The sequence below is a fragment of the Lissotriton vulgaris genome, chromosome 2_1 (genome assembly GCF_964263255.1).
Source record: "Lissotriton vulgaris chromosome 2_1, aLisVul1.2, whole genome shotgun sequence".
Lineage (NCBI taxonomy): Eukaryota > Metazoa > Chordata > Amphibia > Caudata > Salamandridae > Lissotriton > Lissotriton vulgaris.
The window spans coordinates 2,071,177,739-2,071,199,737 of record NC_141687.1 but is presented as its reverse complement, the minus strand read 5'-3'; the positions used below and the strand labels follow the sequence as shown (position 1 = coordinate 2,071,199,737).

Genomic DNA, 21,999 nt, shown 5'->3' with positions numbered 1-21,999 from the left:
AACGAGCATCACTGGAATCTTTCATTTGGTAACTTTAAATAAAAGATGTATTGTGCATCTGATATGATCATGTGTCTGGGGTCCTTTTATGAAGCCAGATTGATCAGGGTGGATTAGGTCTGGTATTATATCATTCAGTCAGGCCGCTAAAATGGCTGAGTAAAGTTTTGCATCTCAATGTTAGAGGGCGATTGGGCGGTAGGAGGCACATAGATGCACATTTGTCCCAGGTTTAGGGATGACCGTAACAGCAGCCTCGGCCATCGAGGGGGTCACCCCTCCGGCCTCCGCCATTTGATTAAAAAGACTTGTGAGGTGAGGAATGAGGTCGGGCGCAAAGGTGTCATGGAAGTGGGCCATCAATCCATCGCTGCTGGGGGCCTTGTGAGGTTTAAGGGAATTGATGGTTGCGCCCACTTCCTCTGCGGTTATGGGAGGCGTGAGTCTGTCATTCGAGTCGTGATACCCGGGGGAATTGTAGGGCCCGGAGATAATAATCCTAAAGCTCATCATCTTGTGTTTCCCGAGTGTAAAGCGCCCTGTAGAAGGATCCAAAGATGTCTGCCTTACCTTCATCTGTGTGGACTAGCCCATTATACTCGTCCTGTATGCCTCCAATGCATTCCCTTTTGCACTTCTCTTTCAGTTGCCTGGCTAATGATTGCCTATTTTGTTCCCCTGGATGTATAAAATGTGGTGTAGTTTCAAAAGTGTGTGCTCTGCCCGGTTATTGTAGGTGGCCTTCAGTTTACCCGGGAGTGAGGTAAGGGTGCGCATGGAGGCTCCAGTGGGCTTGTTCTTTTGTGCCTTTTCCGCCATCTCCAACTCAGTTCAAGGCTTTCCCTCTCTTTAGCTCGTTTTATTTAGAGTGGAATTGAGTTCTATGCATTTCCCCCTTATGACCACATTGAAAGCGTCCCAGTTATTGACCATGGAGGTATCCTCAGGCCTATTTAATTTGAAAAAGTCTGTGATCGCTTCTCGTAGTGCGGTTCGCAGCACTTTACCTCGTGTAAGCGAGATCGGGAAATATCATTTAGGTGTAGGCGTCGAGGCAACCCCACAGTGTAAGCAGATCGAGACAGGACAGTGGTCAGAAAGGGAAAGGGGGAAGATCTTGGCCTCCGTGAGGGGGCCCAGCAGGATTTGACTGAGAAAGATATAATTCAATCTCGAGTAAGTGTGGCATACATGAGAGTAAAATGTATAATCTCTAGACTGAGGATACAGGGTAGGCCAAGCATTGCGAAAGCCATGGTTGTGTATTCTTTGCTTAGTTTCTGTGGAGAATGAGCTAGTTTCAGATCTGTGTGGGTGGGTGGGTGCTGTCTACATCTGTTTGCCAAGTAAGATTAAAATCCCCCTTTGAGATCGTTGGCCCTTCCGCAAAATCATCTAGTTTGTCTAGTAGGGTAGTCAGAAAGCCCATTTGGCCAGCATTAGGCACGTAGGCCGCTATAAAAGGTGCACAGTTTACCCATGGGTGTACCCTTCACCATAACCATCCTACTCTCCTTGTCTGATAGGATAGACATCAGTTTAAACTTCGTCGAGGTGTGGAATAAGAGTGCAATCCCACAGTGCTTGGTGAGTGCGGTGGATCTGTAAATAAGGGGGTACTGTTTGTGTTTAGGCCTCAATTCTTAGGCCCTCCGGAGATGTGTCTCCTGAAGCACCGCTATGTCAAAGTGGTGGTCAGTGAGATATTTCCAGATTTTTTGTCTCTTTTCTAGCGAGCTTAGGCCTTTAACGCTCCACGACCCTATAGAGAGTACCACCTTCCCAGAGAAGACTCCTCCTCCCTCTCAGTTCCCCTTCATGCAAGACACTGTGCTCAGTTTCAGTAGCTGGCACGAGTGGGTTACCCAGGTGAGTCTGCCCTGCTGGGTGTTCCCTGGCCAGAGGCTTGGTGTGCTGGATATCTAAGTGAAGCTGCCACCACTCCCTTAAACCTCTCCCTCCCAAAAACCTAAGAAAAAAACGAAAAATCCCAACTCCACCAACAAGATTATGCGTTGGATCGATGTGAAGTCTCTGACCGTAGGTGTAATTTTCTATTCGGACGTGTTGGTGGATGGCGTGACTGATGTCCCCATCCGCGCCCGCCTCGGGAGGCCAAAAGTAGCAAAGTTCGCCATAAGTGTCGGGTCTCTGATGCAGAGTAACTCGAGACCGTCCTTGACCCTAGGTCCGTCGCTGGATGTGAGTTAACGGTGGTCTCCGACTGGGCATAAGTGTCTGTCTTGGGAAAGAGCATAGCCCCGTAATCCTTGCGAAAGAGTACTATGTAGTGTCTCGACTCAAGCATCACTTGTGATTCCCCTTTGAGCTTGTGGACCATTGTGAGGTAGGTGGGCCATTTCGGATTGATCCTTGTGTTTTACTTTGTGAGGGCTCAAGATCGTACACAGCAAGGACCAGCAAATCTAACCCCTCCTTCAGTTCTGTAACATGACATTGCTTGTTTTTATACTCAAAACTCAGGCCAAACAGGTATGTCCAGCAGTATCTGACTTTGTCATCTCGTAGTTTTGACCTGATGGATCTAAACTGCTGCTGTCTCGCTAAGGTTACGGGTGCCAAATCCTGGTATATGCTGCAGGTATGACCCTGGAATGAGATCGCACTTTTCTTCCTGGCAGCCAGTAACACCGCTTCTTTCACCTTATAAGAGTGAAATTTTGCGAGCAAGTCACAAGTTTGCCTCCGTTCTCCAGCCAGCGGTTCCCCAACTCGATGCGCCCACTCCAGCTTGATTTTAAGTGTTTGTGGGCCAATGATCTCTGAAAATGGCCTTCAAGGAAAGCTTCAGGATCTGGGCCTTCTGCCCTTTCTTCCAGGTTGCGGATCCGTAGGTTGTCTCTCCAAGCCGTTTTCTAGCTCTTCAGATTTCATTTGGGTTTGGTGCAGTTGGTCTTGGAAAGCGTGCATTTGGTCTTGCATGTCAGAGGTTCGTTTGTCGACTTCCTGAGTCTGTGTCTCCAAGTCTACCACTCAGACTCCCACAGAGTCCACATCCTGTTGGAGACTTGCCATTCTCTCGTTGAGGTCCGTCTTCAGTTGGTCAATGGAAGTCTTAACTTGGCTAAGTTCCTTCCGAAGTTCCGTTTTGAAATCATGCAAGGATACCATTCGGTCGTCTTTCGTGAGGGCCATGGTCTCTACACTGTCGTCATGTTCTGATTGTTGATGTTTGTCTGCTGGAGGGAAGAAGTTAGAGACTCTATTCGCAGCTTTGCTCAGTGCCTTCTTTGGTGGCATAGAGGCGGGCCCAGTGATATTCCCACTACTACCGTACAGGTGGTCCTCAACCACACCCTCTATTCCTGCTGTAGGTTGTGGCCCGAGTTGCTGGTGGTTTTCGACAGGAGTCCACTCCTTCCCTCCCAGTAGGCCACTGGTCTCTCAGAGTGTTGTTACCCGTCCATTAGAAGAAAGGCCTCGGCATGGGTGCCTATCTGTCGGACGCTCTCCCCAGCCTCTCCACGCCTTAGGTCCCGAGTCGCTGTGTAGAGGATCGACTGATGTTTCGACCAGAGCCTGATTCCATTAGTCACTCCAACAGCGATGGGGGATATCCACACTGTCCGGGGCCCGGTTCTGCATCTGTCGCCATTGCACCTGCCGGCCCAGACTCTGGAGAAAGTGCGGTGGCCAGGCCCTTCTCACGATCCGAATGTCACTCGCCAGAGAGCGCAGGCTCTCACTGTTTCATAGTAGAGCGCTGTAGCTTGGGGTGGTTTCAGTCCCCCCCAGAGTGCCCAGACCCTATGATGTGCTACCGTTGCAGTGTCTCACCTTCGCCTCGGGAGCCCAGAGTGGAAGGTGTGTGTGAGCCTTATGCAGCGCAGAGCATATCCCCCACAATGTTGCCTGATCACGTCTTGTTCGCCTCCTTAGGGTCAGGCATGGCGTGTGTACTTTTCCCAGGGATCAACAGGCCTCTCACTCCGTACAGCCAAGGTAGAACTATTCATAATCTGATTGCTCCGTTAGTGTAGCTCGCCCTTAATTCAATGCACGTTGGGCCCCCAACACACCTGATTGGACCGGAGGTGTGGCGTGTAGCGGCCGGTTCGACTGCGGTGTGTGCACTTTGCTTCTCTGCGCCGGTAGCTACTTCATCGGTGCCCAGTAATGTGCGCTTCGAACTTGGGTGAGCGGGGCTCCGATGCAGACTGGGCCTCGCGGTCACCACATCATCAGTCAGCAACCGTGTCAGGTTAGAGGAAGGCGGCTGCCATCTTTGTGAGCTACGTGGCCAACCTGGCGAGGCTCCAATGTGGCCTTCAGTGAGAAACCTGCATCAGATTTTGGTCTCCTTATGTGCACCAGTCGTAGGGCTATCAGTCGATAATCACGGCATTAGTGACGACGCGGTGCTGCAGCAATTATGCACCCGAGATTCGAGCGCAGACCAGGAGCAGAGATGAATTATGTCCGCTCGGCCATCTTGCCCAGCCACGCCCCCTCCAAATGTCTCTTTTAGACTCAATCTGTACCACTGTTGAGGAGTATCTTTACCAAAGCGGACTACTCTAAAGCAAACCACTGTAAACATTGCCTCCTTAGCATGGAACCACTGTGTGTCATGGCACAATTTAGGATACATAGTTTTGAGTAGTGCAACTTAAAGGAAAGGGCTTCTTTTTCCCATGGTTACCCCCACTTTTTGACACAGGTAATGATGTTTTTCAACTGATGTGCCATTGGGCCCTGCTAACCAGGCCCCAGTGCGAGTGCTCTTTCCATACAACAAGGTAAAATGGGCTAATTATCACACAATTGGCTCACACTTTAGACACCTGTAAGTTTCTAGTAAGTGGTGCCTGTGGTAACTAGGGCATGTGTACTAAAGAGGGTCCCTAAGGGACCCCCACACAAATTGCATGCAGCCTGACGTTGCTGACTGCGTGTCACGGTGCAAACCATCATTGAAAACACGACATGGCACATTCACTGTGTGCCATGCCAAAGCCACTGCATGTTATTTATGCAACTCACCCCCAACAGCAGGCCCTAAGGCAGGGTGCATTATATTACATATGAGGACATATCTGCATAAGCAGATATGCCACTGTGCTGTCTAGTTCAATTACTAGATAGTACAAGTGAACAGGAAAGCCATCTTAAGTACATGTATTGGGCACTGGTAATTAAAAGTTCTCCAGGTACATGATGGCTTCACTAAAATCTATGGAGTTTGGTATCAAACACCTCGTATTACTAACCGCACACGGATTCCAGTGGTGGATGTATTACTACATGCTCCCAGAGGATCCCTTAGAGGTGCTTCCTGAAAAGTACCAGGCTCTGGTGTGCTGGACAGTGGCTGCTCCTCCGCAATGGCAGAGGAGCGTCGCCCCACTGCTATTAAGCTGAAACCTATGGTGTTTGGTATCAAACACCTTGTCTTAACAAATCCATACTGATCCCAGTATTTGGATTTATAAAAACCTGAACCCAGAGGGCAATTTAGAGGAGCCCCCTGAAACCTACTAGCCCTCTATTATGCTGACCGACTGGTACTGTCCAGCCTGCCACCACAGACAAGTTTCGGATCCCCTGCAGGAGAGAGCCCACTCTCTCTGTAGCCAGAAACAATGCCTGCTCAGAGGAAAGTGTTCACACCTCCTCCAGCAGAATTACTAGTGATTTTGCATATTAAGGCCATGGACTTCAAAGCCTATGCCGCCTTTGATATGCGACCCTGGCTTCCCCCAGATCTGGTGCCCATTTGGCACCAGGACAGGTGGGAAATTAGCTATGCAGTAGGTGTGTTGAACCACCAGGCTAGTTACACTCCTAAAGTGGGTTACCTGATGTGCTCCACAAAACGAAGGATTCCGTGATCTTGTTTTTGGTGGAATTAGGAACTCTGGGACAGGGTAATGCCCACTTCCCACAAGAAGTGCTCACATAGGAGGTGTAGTGACCCTATAACTCCCCTTAAAACCCCTGACACCAGGAACTCAGATTCACCTGAACAAAGAAGGACAAAGAAGAGCCGAAGAACGCAAGAACTGAAGACTAGCTGTGGACGTGGCACCACATCTACCTGCTTCTGTCTCGACAATTGCAAAGACCTGACTTTCCCTGCAGCTGTGAATCCTCAAAAAGCCTTGAAGGGCTGCCAGTACTTCGCCAACTCGTTAGCATCTCCCTTAAAGCGGAGAAGCCACTACTCTGAAGCCACCGACTGCAATGGCCAGTTCACTGATCTGCTGACCACCGGGTCCACCAACACTGCAGCCGCCCAGGAGGAGGTCACCATGCTCCAGGAAGTCAGATCCGTCTTCCTGTCAGGTTTGTAGCAGCCATAGCTTGTTCAGTGTCCAGCCTGGGCCCCAACACCACCAAGACCGACCTTCTGATGAGGGACTTGAGGATTACTGAGGCCAGCACCGAGAGTGGCCCTGCTGTCCTGTTCTGTCCACATCTCCAGGTCGACCCCAAAAGTGAGAGCCTTCAACACAAGCGGCCTGCTGGACACAACACCTCTGCACCCAATTCCCCAGCCTGAGTACCAGCCTACTAACGGTTCACCCTAGCTCCAAAAACCCTCAAGAACCGAGTACCCCTATGGGTTCTGATGGACATGTCCCCAAGACCCCACTTGCAGCCATTTGCTATTACAGGTTTTCTCCATAGACTTCAACTGTAGCATTTGAGGCTACCCTTGCGAACAGCACCTCTGCACCTGAACACACCAGGGCAGGTAACCCAAAACTGCTGGTGGCCTTGGCCCCTACTTACCTTAAGTCCAGAAGAACTACCCTGTAACTCGATTGCAAGTACCCCTATGCAGTGTATTTTTCTCCTATTGGATAACACCACCGAATGTCTGAAATCGGAAAGGCTGTATTTTCTGGTCTTTCTGAAAATCGCTAAACTGTAAAGTACTTACCTAAACTTGTAGATCTTGGTGTCTAAATGAATATAAAAAGCAATGCTATTTTTCGAATTGGTATTGCATTTCCTTATTGAGTGTATGTCTCATTTATTGACTCTGTGTGTAAACAAATGCCTAACACTGCCCTCTGATAAGCCTAAGGCTGCTCGATCACACTACCACATATAGAGCACCTTAGGATTGCTACCGCAAGCCCCTGAATGCTAATACGGTATACCTGGACTCTACACAGTGCACCTCATTGTGGAACACTATATAGAGAGCCAGCTTCCTACACAACTTTTTGCCATTTTTATAGTATCTTTGTGCTGTTGGTTGGCTTGAGTGCATAGCATAGTCTACTAGTAGGAATGTGTGCCAAAGGAGAGGCTACTGAGTAAAGAGATGCAGTGCTGTGAACGTCTACCAATCCTTATAATGCATCTCCTAGCTTAAGGCAACATAGCCTTTCCCGGTCTTGTAACAGTATCATAACAGTCTCCATATGTGTTTCCTGTTCTCTCATGGTACTTTTCAGTAATTTGAACCTTTCCACCACCAATCCCACTGCAAGTGCCTCTGTGTTAACCTCACTTTACTACTCACTTCATCAGATGCCAAACGGTCTATCCTGGACTAAGACTACCGTTATTCAGTGAAATTTCAATAATACGGTCTCCTTATTCTAGTTTTTTTCTGCTTTGTGAGGCTAGTTCTGCCGTGGCGTAAGGCCAGCCTCCGTCAGCGTAAAGTCTCCTGAGACAAGTTAAGTGTCTTGCCCAAATGTACATGCTGCCGTTCTAGTCGTCCTCATCTCAGAAATACTGCTGCTGTTTGTCTGTAGGTGCTTTTGATTTGTGCCTGGGCAAGTTCAACTGCAGGTTTCGGCGCCTCTACGGTGCAGCCATCCAAAAAGGAGGACACTGAACACTGCATGGCAGCAGTCAAATTTAGTTTTGAACACAAAACATTCAGGTCAGCAATCTGAATATAAACCCACACATCTCTTTTGAGAACTCGACTTTGTTCCTCAAGTAAGGGAATAGTTAGCTTATCAGATGAGGAAAGCCCCCTTGAAACAAGCTGCACACACATTGTCCCCAATATTAATCTTCGGATTCAGGAACCAACTTCAAAATCTACAACAGTCCAATTTAATTGTGACTAATCCAAACTGATTTGCTCCGGGATTAGTCAAAAAGGAAAATATTACATTTGAGTATAGAGCACATTGTGATTTATATTTACCAGAAATAATTTTCTAGGTAACTTAAATTCACATTACCTTTAACTATAATCCTGATGGTTAGGTCCTGTTAACAGAGCATTTCATTTTCTTTGTCATTGACTGCTTAAAGAGAAAGTTAATAACCAAATAGCATAACCCTATATTGCCCACTAAATAGGTTCGAGCAATAGGACAACTGGTTATTCTACAGTCTCATGTCATGAGAAGCTGGCGCCACAACCTATTGAATTTTTATTGCAAAAAACAAAACAAAGAAAAGTGTAAATACCTGCTGTTTAGTGGACCTTAGTGGACTGTGGTGGCTATTTCTGCTTGGAGATCATCCTCCCCCCAACGACCCAGAGAGGAATTAATTGGGTAGTTGGAAACTGAGAGTGAACCTTGAAAGTTTCCCAGGAAAAAAATCTATGTCTCAAATGTGGGTGCTTCTGCCAGCCTCTGCTTCCCAATCACTCTGGCAGCTTCTGAGATTAATTTTAGTTGTGTTGCAAGGGGATCAATACACAGCAACAGGAGTAACTCCGTTCCCAGTCAGGGAGAAGGATAAAGGCAGAAGTCCTCAATAACAAGACTAAGGCATTGCCTAACGCTATCAGTAAGAAAGGGCAGGACACATCCTTGGCACGACAAAGGCAGTGCTAAGTAAATGTTCAACATGTCCTTAGCATTGTAATGGTCATAGACATTATTCTATAAACAGATATACCCTAACAACAAAGGTGGCATAAATCACCACAAAGCTACAATGATTAAATCATCTTTATATGAATAGAAGAAGGTGGGAAGAACCAGTTCCAAGGAACACGAACCAAAAATGGTACTGAAAGACTTCTGACAGCCTATAACTCATCTTCCTGTTATGTGTGAATAGTACTTAGAATTATTGTTTTTTTCCTCAAATGCATTTATTTATTTATAAAGTTTCATATAGCGCGAACTTGATCCCGGAGGATATCAGAGCGCCTTACAATTTGATTAACAAATCAGAACATTAGTCTAACATGGGGAATCTAATGGGCATCATGTTCTACAGAAGTGGTACAATGCGCAAGTTATTTTGCCTTCAGTAGCTCATAATGATTTTTACTGATCAGAAGTTGCTCTCACTACAGAATATGTTGGAGACCCCTGCCGTAAGGCATGTGTGCCCTTTACATGTGTATTATTTATATTTTGGGGATGCTTCAGGGGGGCCTTAGGCCCCCGGACACCCTTGGCTTTTCATTCGCTTATTTGCAATTACTAGTATGGGAGATGGACCTTCAAGTATTATACTCAGTCAGTTTAAAGAACAAAATATGGAGATGCAACCTGAATACATTGGATCCACGAGCATGGCCTGACCACTGTATTTGACATCAATCAATCAATCAGGACAATTGTAAAGCGTACTACATAGATTCACATGCTTGAACAATTGCATAAACGCTGTTAATTCACAGCAGCACATCAAGAAAGGAAAGAAATAAAATCTGTATTACTTAAGATTAGGACTGCCGGTTATATGGTATTTAGTTTTTTTCAACACTTCCGTCTGTAGTAATCCATATTTATTTTGAGCTTTATTATTATTTATCCATATTTATTTTGTTTTGAGAATAAATGGAGATGTAAAATGGTATAGTCCCACATTTAATGAATTGATAAGCATGTTGTTAAACTGATAAACCTGCACTCATACTTTGATGCCAGTGACATTTTGGCAAACTAAGCAGCCATATACAACAAAACACTATAGCCATAAGCAAACACTAAATAAAGATAGATGTTAATATATGCCGCTATTAAATTAAATCTCATCCTGCTTTTTTACCTCCCCATGCTGTCTATCTGTCCAGCTGTTGGCTTGCAATTCACCAAAAACAGCATGCACAGTCACTCACACAAAGTACAATTTTCATTTTTTTCTGCTTTTAAAAATAAACACAGAGAGCAAGCACATTGTTTTCTGTCCGTATCTGTAAGAATCAGTAAAAACGAAAAACTGGAAGCTTACTTAAGATAGTGTGTGAGTATGACAATGATTAGATAACTAAAAAATTAGTTTTGCAAATTAGTTATAACGTGTTGTGAGAGACTCCCAGTGGACCAAACAACTATTGTGACTAAATCTGCACCCACCTGACTTATGATCGTGCTCATCATCTGAGTGTCTGCGCTCATCATCTGAATCTTTCTTCTTCTCCTCATTGTCGGAGGACTGAAGCCTCTCCTCATCATCAGAGTGGTGCTTTTTTTTGCCATCAGAATGCTGCACCTTTTCCTCATCCGAATGAAGAAAATCTACATTTTCATCATCAGAATGCTGTTTTTTGCCATCATCTGAGTGATGTGATTTCTCCTCATCATCAGATTGCTGCGGATGTTCATCATCAGAGTGCTTCTCCTCATCGTCATCTGACTGCAGCAATTTTTCATCATCAGAATGAAGTTTTTCCCCATCATCAGACTGATGGCGCTTCCCTTCACCATCAGAATCGTGCTGCTTTTCATCACCAGAACTATCCATTTTCTCTTCATCATCAGACTGATGCAGTTTTTCATCGTCGGAGTGCTGCAGCTTTTCATCGTCTGAATGTTGTAGCTTATCCTCATCGTCAGAGTGCAGTTTCTCATCATCAGAAAGCTGCAGTTTGTCCTCATCAGAGTGTTGTGGTTTGTCCTCGTCATCAGAATGCTGCAGTGCATCTTCATCATCAGAACCATGTTGCTTATCTTCAACATCAGAATGCTGCACCTTCTCATCACCTGAGCTATGGATTTTATCTTCATCATCCGAATGTTGCGATTTTTCCTCATCATCTGAATGATGCAGCTTTTCCTCCTCATCCGAATGCTCTAATTTATCTTCATCGTCTGAATGATGGGGTTTTTCCTCATCATCAGAATGCTGCAGTTGGTCATCATCGTCAGAATGCTGCATTTTCTCCTCATCGTCAGAATGCTGAAGTCTCTCATCACCAGAGCTGTGAGCCTTCTCATCATCGGATTGTTGTGGTCTTTCTTCATCTTCAGAATGATGTCCTTTCTCATCACCAGAGCTATGAATCTTTTCGTCATCAGAATGCTGTACCCTCTCCTCATCATCAGATTGCTGCGGGTTTTCCTCCTCATCCGAGCTTTGCATTTTCTCTTCATCTGACTGCTCACTTTTGTCTTCTCTTTCCCACTTTTCATCATCAGAATGGACATCTTTCTCAGATTCTTCTGCATCAGAATGATGGCTGCTGTTATCTGACCTGCGCTCTTCATCATCCTCATTATGACCTTCTGAACCACTGTGCTGTTCAGCATCTGACTGTTCACGATCCGAAAGAGGAGAAGCTTGAGAGTGAATGTCTGATTTTTCAGATCGGTTGTCACTTCCGCTATGATGAGATTCAACCTCCTCTTCGCTGTCATCACCAAAAAGTTCCTTATTGCTGGGCTTTAATGCATCACGATCATCCTCCTCTTTACCCCTTTCACTCCCAGACGAAGGGCTCCCAAAGCCAGTATTACCTGGTTCGAAGTCTGACCCAGATTCGGAACCTGAAAAACAAATTACACTGTAAACATACAAATTCTTCAACTAAATAAACAAAAATCTTCTAAATTCTAATAGAAAATGGAAAAATGCATACAACTAAACAAATCGAATTAGGGAAGTTATTAAGATTTCAGACATTCCCAGTGTATTACCCGATCTTCTCCATACCACTTCACATTTATCTCCCTTATGGTATTGTTTGAAAACATCCTATTGCTGTATCGGCTAACCCACAGGCACACTCCCTGTAGCCATTTCAAACTTCTCTGCATCCACGAGAAACCACTGTTTACCATAGTGCAGCATTGCATTGACGAGCTAGTGCCTGTCAGGAGTCTGGAACTGTCTTCATTTTTAATCTCTGATGGAAACCATGCTAGTGGGCCTTGGAGCTTGTTCGATTCACCCCACATTTGCAGGGTAACCTCCACCTACATACCCATGGTCCTTTTCAGCCAGTTTCATTAAAATTCTATGTCCTGGTTTATGTATTCTCTGACCGAGTCATTCCCCTTGGTAATATCTCGAGGCAGCAGCCATCTTAAGTTGGTATTTCCATTATATGGTCTTAAGCAAATATGCTAGTTATTTTGCTTAAGATTTTATAGATATGAGAAAGAAAGAGCTACAATATACACACATCCCCAATACACATATCCCTAACAAAACAAATGATCATGAGTAAACAACTTAAAGAGCTGATGTGATGTGAGGCGGATTGGATCACTTGACATTTGCACACCATCCCAAAACTACTATATAAATAGTTGATTTAACAAAGTGATAACTAATATTATGTCGTTATGAGAAACAGTATGAAGTGATGGAGAGCTATTGCTAGGACAAACTGTGTTTATCTATTAGGATGAACTATGCTGTAGAGATTATTTAATGGAAAATAATGCTAAAATGTCATAGAGGTGTGTTTTGAGAGATAAAGAAGGAGCTAGGGTAGAGGGCAAGGGGGGGGGGGGGGGGGGAGGTGTCAAGGCAAAATAAATGACATGATATTCCCAAGTATTTTGCAACCTGGTTATGGTTGGAGGTGTGTATATATATATATATATATATATAACCATCTAGAAAGTGCCACCTGTTAGTTTAGTACCTCAGGCTATCCAGTTGGTTTATATAAGCGGTATGGGTGCTACTTATAAAGGTAACCCATGTCCACTATGTGTGAAAGGATATATCGTTAGAGGATTTCCATTCACATACAATACATCTGGTCTAAGTTTTAAGCAATAAATTAAGTAAATGTTGGTCATCTGTGTTAAGAGATAAGAGTGAAGATGCTGAACGGGCACTAACATAATTGTCAGGAAAGCTAATACCATGTGGGCTTCAAAGATGCTGTTAAGGCAGATGGATAATTGCTCCTTGGCATGGTTTAATAAGACTATCACTGAAGAACATCTGTTCAGTGTCACCCTTACATTTTTTTCAGTTCCAGCAGATGTTTAGTTCAATTAGGTTGAGCTTCTTTCGGTCACAATTATGTGTATCAGAAATAGTTTTGCTTTGGGGCATGGCCAACTGCTGGAGAAAATGGTTGCACACTAATGCGGCTCTGGCTCCGAATCCCTAAACCCTAAAAATCCAAAACCAAATCTGTGCCAGTGAGTGACCAACAGACCTGAGCCTGTGCCGCGGAGAGCGCCGGCTGCGATTAACCACAAGAGACGGGCCAAATACCTGCCCGGAATCCGCTGAGGCTCGTGGCCTGGGCACCGCTGTGAGCTGCGGTATTGCGTACTCATGCAGCCGAAGGGAGTCGCCTAGTGCAAGAGCTGTGACAGCGCAAGTCTGTCTGGCGGCTGTTGGGGCGCATCTGTTGATCATCACTGGCCATGGCCGATGCTGGGACAAGATATGTGGTCGAGAGCGGCCCCTGTTCACCTGTAATCTGCTGTGACGTGCCTGTGAGGCACCATCTGCCCCGAGCAGAAGCAGTAAACATCGATGGCCAGGATCACCCAGAAGGAACAGGCCAAATATCTGCCTGCACCTGCTGCCGAATCTTGCAGCCGGGATCTGAACCGTGGTGAAGAGCGGCCCCTATCTGACGCAACCTGCTGAGACGTTTTATCCTGGCTGAAGGTGAAGCACACGAAGGAGGGCTGGAGGGACCAGCAGTGGCCACATAGAGAAGACAGCTGGGACCTAAGGGTTACTACCCTAACTAGCGGGAGGGATCTGCATTGATCTCCTGGGGAGAGAAGCGCATAAGGCTACACTGTGTATCGAAAAGGGGTGCTGGTGGAGAGCTCCCTGCACCTGGCGAGGAGTGGCGGGCATCACGCTTTGTTGCTAGCCATGAGGACAGTCACCACTCGCAGCCCACGTCGACCTTGTGCCCAACCCTGTAGAGGCCGTCGCTTTATAAAGGGTCAAAATACTGTTGACTACTCAGGCGTGGATGTGAGCCGGTGGGAGGTCAGCCAACAGGCTGGTGGGACCGCTTTCCTAGGCAGGCGGCAGTGATATCTTTGGGCCCTTCCCCTTAGATAGTAGCGCGGCCTAGCTCCACCCCTATAAGTAGTGCTATGTCGGGGAGCAAAGGGGAACGCTGCTCGCACCAACCCAAGCTGGACAAGTTCACCTAGCTCAGGAGGGTGCAAGTGCTCAGCCTGACACGATGCAGAAAATACAGCGCTCGCTGGCGGAGCAAGGTACCCCCACCTTACAAGACACATTAGAAGCGGTCACTGCTGTGCTTATGTCACTAGATACTGAATTGACTCAGTATCCACAGAAATCTCCCTTTTCCATGCTGATTTTAGGAAAGTGGATGATCGAGGGAAAGAGGTGGAGGAAAAACAAGTTCTTGTACTGCAAACCACCAGCATGGCCCTCGAGGACCAACTGGATGACTACGAAGGTAGGGCAAGAGGGAACAATGTTAGAATTCTTGGGGTTACTGAGAGAGCTGAGGGCCATGCCACTGATTTATTTGTGGAGGACTTAATTATTACTCAGCATTTGCAGCCTAAAAACCTCTCCAACTACTTTTCCATCGAAAGGGTACACCGAGTATCGGGTGGCAAACCTAAACCTGGACAACCACCCAGGCCAATACAAGCACCCGTCTTTAATTTTCAAGACAGGGATGTGATCCTACAAATTGCGCGTTGTGCCCCTCCTCTCAAAATTGAAAATAACATTGTTACATTCTTCCCAGACTTCACTATGAAAGTACAGAGACAGCGAAGGAGTTTTCTCAAAGTCTAAAAAGGCCTTATAGACAAATCGTTGACTTATGCAATGCTGTTTTCTGCAAAACTCAGGGTGTAGGCAGAGGGTAAAACGTGGTTCTTCATGGAGCCAGAGGCGGCCTGGGAGTGGTTGGATGAATGGCGACAGGTAGGAGGTCCGGACAATTTTGAAAGATGCAGGAGACAAATGGGGAGAGAACAGAAACTGACTGCATCTGGTCAAGAGGCAAGATATCTCACTGATAAAGACCCACTGTTTGATAGTCTGCCCCACCATAAACTATGTCAATCAGACAGCTTTCTCAGAGACCCACCAGGGTGAAAATTCGCACTTCCTAATGACATATAGATTCATTGTAGGACCTATGAGTCAGGGATGGACCCCAACTGAAGTGGCGAGATTGTACGTTGGCGAATGTGCAATGGGGCAAGAGGCGCTGCAGCAATGATGGCTGAGTATATACACGGCAAATGTATTCACATAGACTCCTGGCTACATGGTTAATTGTGGACAATGGGGTTGGGAGGAAGGAACTAAGGGTCTACGACTCCCCGAAACAGGGAAGGGAGGGTGATAGACACTCAGCAATGTTGGGGTGGCAGGTAGTTCACAGTCAGTTTTGCAGAGAGGAAATGTGGGGTGGGAACGTTTTCAAGTTACAGGGGTTTTATTTTGTTTTTGTTACATTATTGATGGTATCAGGGAACAGCTCACGATTATCAACGGCTTCGGCCCATTCCATTGGGATTGTAGACACTGCAGCTCACAAACATTGCAATTGTTGCAAGAAGCCCATCTAGTCGGGATTACGTGTAAGGCGCTTGACAGATGGGGATATAAATTAGTAGTGCACTCTGGCTTCACCACCAGGCCCAGAGGGGTGGGGATACGAATGCGGAAAAACCTTTCATTCATTGTAACACACTCACGCATTGACGAGTATGGCCGCTTCACAGCCTTGTCGGGCATCTGGGAGGACAAGTGCATGAATATCCTGTCAGTATATATATCTCCAGCGCTCCACAATGTGAACTTACTAGACATGAGCAAGATGATACTGGACTAGCCAGAGGGTGGCTTAGTGATTGGAGGGGACCTCAATATGATGCTGAGCAACCAACTAGATAACCACCCAGGAGCAAAACACGACCTAAAAACACAATGGCTGACTTTCTCATATCTCTGGGCTTGGCAGATGTATGGCGCGAAGCACACCCAAAAGTACAACAATACACCTTTTACTCAGCAGTACATAACAGCAGATCCTGAAACGACCACATCCTAACGCTGGCAGACAAAACACACTATTTCACAGAGGTCAGGTATCTAGCTATGGGCTTTTCAGAGCATGACCCCATATTGACTCTGTATGTGATGGGTGCTGCCCCCACTCGCAGAACTACTACGATCAATTCCTGGTGCCTTAAAATCCCACATATCAAACCTACTCTTTTAAAAGCCACAGAAAACTACTTCTCATAGAGTCATTTGGGAGACCTACAAGGCAGCGATAAAAGGCCAGGCCCTCTCCCTTGCAGTGGGACACAAGAAAGAGAAGTGTAAAAAACTGGAAGAACTAGAGTGTGATACTTTAATCAGGGAGGAAGCAGCCACACATACCCAAGACAAGACAGCTGGACATGTAATGGAACTTAAGAGGAAATATAGAGAGTTAGCATCCGAGGCCGCTACAGAAAAACACAGTGCACAACTGCATAGAATATACAAATAGGGAGATCGCGCAAGCAAACTGCTCGCATGGTTATAGGCGAGACAAGGCTGACCGCAGGAGGGGGTAAGGAGGAGGGATATGGAGGAGGGATCCGCAAGACTTAGAAGAGGATTTGCTGAATATTTTACACAACTATATTTCCATGGCCTCCACCACAAACGATGAGTCAATGGAACTAACAGCCAACATACAGATCCCAACATTAACCTCGGAAGACCAACAATCGCTGAATGCAGATCTCACGACTGAGGAAATTGTAGCAGGCATACTCCGCATAGAAGCAGAGAAAGCCATCGGACTGAAGGGCTTCCCAATAGAACTGAAAATGACAACCACAAAGGTGGCACCCCACCTGCTCAATATGTATTTTGAGAGTAAAAGAGGGAATATTGCCCAGAGACCAAAGAGTAGCCTCCATTGCAGTGATTTGCAAGAAAGGAAAGCCGGCAGAGGAATTCGCCTCATGCTGCCCAATATCTTTACTCAATGTAGTGGTCAAAATTCTGGCCAAAATATTACCAACAAGGCTTCTACCAGTTGCAATGAAGCTCGTCCACCCAGATCACTCTGGATTTATGCCGGGCCGAAATACTGCATTAAATCTGCGTCGACTGAACAGGGTGCTAGCTAGGAAAGACACAATGCAAGAAATTGCCGCCATACTGTCCTTGGACGCTCGTATGGCCTTTGACACCGTTGAATGTCCATATACGTTTGTTGTCCTGGAGCGTATGGGTCTGGGGAAGGCCTATGTCGAGTGGATCTGACTTTTATATGCAGAACCGCTTGCACAGGTGGTGGTGAACGGGCATGCGTCAAAGACTTTAACTTTGCGCCAAGGGACAAGACAGGGATGCCCTTGTCCCCAATTATATTTGCACTACTACTCAAGCCTTTAGCGAGCTGAATACGAGGGGACCCTTCGATACGTGGGTTAAAGTGGGAAAATGAGTAGGAGGATAGAATCTCGCTTTACGCTAATGACATTTTGTTGTATGTGATATATTAACGTCTGGGTAATTGAACAAACGGTCAGTGACCACAACAGTGTATCTGTCGAACTACTGGGCTGGGGGTCTAAAAGGAACTCTTACGGTCAACCTATTAAGGACATTTCCGTAGGAAGGCCAAATGGGATGAGGGTGAAATGGACAAAAGTTGACCCCACTAAAATTATCACCAATGTATTGATTAACTGCTACGGAGAAGTGGAGTACTGTTTATCCCCAACACCATGCCCAGAAATTTTGCTGTCTAAATTTCTAATCATTACACAAACTGTTGAGAAATTACTGACACGCAAATTACGGGGGCCAAGAAAAGTCAAGACAGCGTGGTTCGATGATAATTGTGCCCTGGCACTAAAAAGGCTAAAAACCTCGCTAGATACACAACCGAGAGACCCCTGTATGATAAGGGCAGAGCGTTATAACTACAAAATTGCACTAGCCGCCCGGAAGCGAGAACTACAGGACGAGGCATGGGCCAAATTAGACCAGGCAGCGGAAACAAAAGACCACAAACTCTTTTGGGACACTGTAAACAGCCCGTTCTTAAAGAATGACTACATCCCCGAACTTACTTCGCATGTTAGCTGTCAAGATTGGATTATACACTTCACTGGGATTTTTAACTCTGATTGTTCCTCTAACTGTACTTTGGTCACAGACCCTAATGTTTTAACTGTAACGCCAATCAATTTTAAATGGGAGAAATTATTGTTTTCAGTATCTTTAAATGAGGTGCAGGATGCTATAGTGAAAAGCAAGGGGGGGAAAGCCGCGGGCCCAGATGGGGTCCCTGTGGACTTTTTTAAATCCAATATCGATTTATGGGCGCCTGTTTTAACACGCTATTTCAACGCTGCTATTGAGGATGAACTACCTACCTCATGGGGTCAATCCATTCTGGTGCCACTTTTCAAAAAAGGTTCAAGGGCTGAAGCACGTAATTACCGCCCAATCTCTCTCCTGGACTCGTCACTAAAAATACTGAGTCGTGTGCTCCTGGGAAGATTAGAGTCCTGGGTTGATGACAATAATATCTTGTCACCAATCCAGTACGGGTTCCGTAGGGGCATAGGAACCATGGAGCAGTGTGTGAACCTTGAGCTTATCATCGGCAAGTACACAAGAGCAAAAGAAGGGCATTTGTTCATGTGTTTTGCCGACCTAAGCTCGGCGTTCGACCTAGTAGAACACACATTGCTCTGGCCAACATTACTGGCTATGGGCGCACCCCCCGAAATTATTCATTTGTTGGCCAGAATGTACAGCAACTTATCAAGTAAGGTTAGATTTGGACCAAATGGAGAGTGTACCCCCTTTTTTAAAATAGGTAGAGGGATTAGGCAAGGGTGCGTTCTCGCACCCTTGCTGTTCTCCCTTTTTATAAACCAGGTCGATCAGTTTTTACAAGAGTCTTTTGCTGATGCCCCCAGGATAAATGGTAAACAAATACCCGTCCTATTATACGCGGACGACGCGGTCCTGATTTCCAGGACCGCAAATGGGCTCCAAAAGCTAATTGACAAATTTAATGTTTTTATTAAAGGCAGAATGCTTAAAATTAATAAAGGCAAGACTATGACTATGACCTGCGGGAAGAAATTAAAGAAAATTAAGTCATTCTTCCTTGACGGGGATAAACTTGAGTCTGTGCAACATTTTTGTTACTTAGGCATTACTTTCTCAGGGGATGGGAGATGGGCAAATGAGCAATCCTGTATAGGCATGAAGATGATCAGAAATACAAACTGCATCTTCAGATTCTCTTCCAAACTAGGGGGGCGTAGAATAAGGGAGATGATTTCTATTTATAATTCCAGGTGCATGTCCTCTGCCCTTTATGGTGCAGGGATATGGGGATATAATTCACAGATCGCCCTCTCCATCCAGCAGGAAGAAAATAAGTACCTTAAACGCTTACTATGTCTTCCTGCCTCAGCCTCCAACGAAATCATTCATAGGGAGCTGGGCATACACCATGCCACAGACTTGATTGCACTACGCCCCCTCTCCCTCTGGCGATCCATCTGGGCCAAAGATGAAACCAAGTTTACCCAGGAACTAATTTTGGACTGTATCAAACTGGATCAGCACTTAAAAATCCCCTGGCTAAAACACATTTTTCACTGGTATAATTCCCTTTTTGGTCAAGATATTTTTAAAGACACCCCAACAGAATCAGTTTTAACGAAGCGTGACCTCAAATCCACTTATATGGATCATGCAGAAGGGATTAGAATGCAGAGGTATGCTACACAAAGTACTTTTAAATTGTACCTGGAATATAACCTAAATACAGGATCCCCATTATACCTTAATTTCGTCAGTATTAATTCCCATCGTTTTGTTCTTGCACGCCTGAGGCTGGGTATAGTCCACCACTTGGTGGCCTTCCCCACTGTAAAAAACCCGGGGTCTTGCCCGTGCACATGCGATGGGAAATCGAAACAGAGTATCTGCCACTTTTTACTACTTTGCAACTTTTATACTGGTTTTAGAAAGTTTTATCTAAAGCAACTATTTTTAGAATACAGTACGTGTGATATAAGAGCTGCAATGCAACTGTTGTTTGACCTGTCGTCCCCTAATATATGTTATCGTGTAGCCACCTATGTCCTTAAATGTATTGGACACAGGAAATCAATTATTGTATGATCTCCGTTGGTAAAGATACCTATTGACCAACTGTGAGCTATCGCCAAACCTTTGCATTTCTCTTATACACGAACTTTGGCATTATTATGTTTTTAGATTCCATATCGATTGTCCCCTTGGCTTTGTATCCCTCTGGACCTATACCTTTTAAAATGTTTGTATATAATTGTTGCCAAATACGTAAGAGATTCTATAGACATTGCACTTTAGTTATCCTTGCATATTTTTGCACATACTATCGCACTTTATGCCCAGTTCAGGCCTTTCGTTTGTCGCTGCCAAAATAAGTAAGAGACGTTATAGACATTGCACTTTAGTTATCCTTGCATATTTTGCACACACTATTGCACTTTATGCCCAGTCTAGGCCTCTCTCCGACTGATACTACCTCATTCGGCAAATTTTGCACTAGTCTTAAAAATTGCTGCTAATACAACGTTCTTTTTTTGTATACTTTGCACATACTATGTCACTTAAGGCCTAGCATAGGTCTCATATTTTGTACCATCTATTTGTATGTTGTATCAAAAGCTAAAACGACTGCTATATATAAGTGATTATTTTTAACATGGTATGTCTCTGCATTAATTGCTAAATTGCTGCTAAATGCTATGTCCAATCTTTGCTTATTTTGCACACATTACCGCACTTTATGTCCTGTATAGGCTTCTTGTCTAGTACTGTCCCACTTGACATGCCCTGCACCAAATGTTTATATCGATGCTATACTTCGTGATTACTTTCTTTTTTAGGCTTTATCTTGATTGGCTGTACTAATGTATTAATGTAATTTGTTTTAGCATGTTTCATCATTCTTTAATCCTTTCAAAAGTGACTTCAATTGTATCTATGAATGTTGCTATATGGTTGTACCTGTACAAACCGAATAAAGCATTTTGAAATGGTTGTATGTGATGTCCCCTCGAGCCTCAATTAGCAGGATACTTCAGATCTGTTACAACTATGGGAGGTACTCAGGGTACACCATCAATTGGTCTAAATCGGTAATATATTTGCTCCACGGCCCGCCCCGGTCCTGCCAAAGGAGTGCTGAGCAACTATTGTGACTGACAGGTTTCAATACCTCGGAATATTTGTGACGACTAATCCAAAACTTTTCCACAAACAAAATCTTCAGGGCCCTCTTACTCGTCCAGCGAGTGATGTCCGGCCTTGATGTGCACTACCAATCTCCCTGCTGGGACGAGTGGCACTATATAAAAAGATGGCTTTGCCCCGTTTACTATACGCCTTGCAAATTACCCCACACAGCGTCCCTGAAACATATTTTAAATCAATAGATGGGGGAAGTCAGAACACTACTCTGGGACAGGAAGCCATCCCGCATTGTAGCCCTCAAGATGGTTCAGGGATGGTATGATGGGGGGGGGGGGGGGGGGGGGGGGGGGGAATAGCCTAGCCAGATATCCCAGTTCACTATTATGACACCTGTCGATGATTAATAAATGGATATACAGCACACAGCAGGAACTGGCTTGCCGCATGGATAAGTGGCGGATGGGTAGCAGGGAATTCAGAGAAGCACTACATACAAAGTCAAATAGGCAGCAACTCCCCGGCCCAACAGCCATCACAGTTGCCCTTTGGCACACCACCACGAAAAAATTAGACTGGTAAATAAAGTGAGGCAAAAAATACCTTTATTGCATGCAGAGATATTGGGCAAGTTAAGCAGATGCCGTGGGTTCGACAAATCAA

General features: G+C 45.4%; 1 protein-coding gene across 1 annotated transcript in view; it reads right to left on the bottom strand.

Moving 5' to 3' along the window:
* The window catches only part of LEO1 (LEO1 component of Paf1/RNA polymerase II complex), a 233,683-nt gene that overhangs the window by 183,504 nt on the left and 28,180 nt on the right, over positions 1-21,999 (bottom strand). Inside the window, exon 2 of the mRNA XM_086958300.1 lies at positions 10,263-11,672. Within this exon, the coding sequence (XP_086814426.1) occupies positions 10,263-11,672 (1,410 nt within the window). The remainder of the gene's footprint in view (positions 1-10,262; positions 11,673-21,999) is intronic.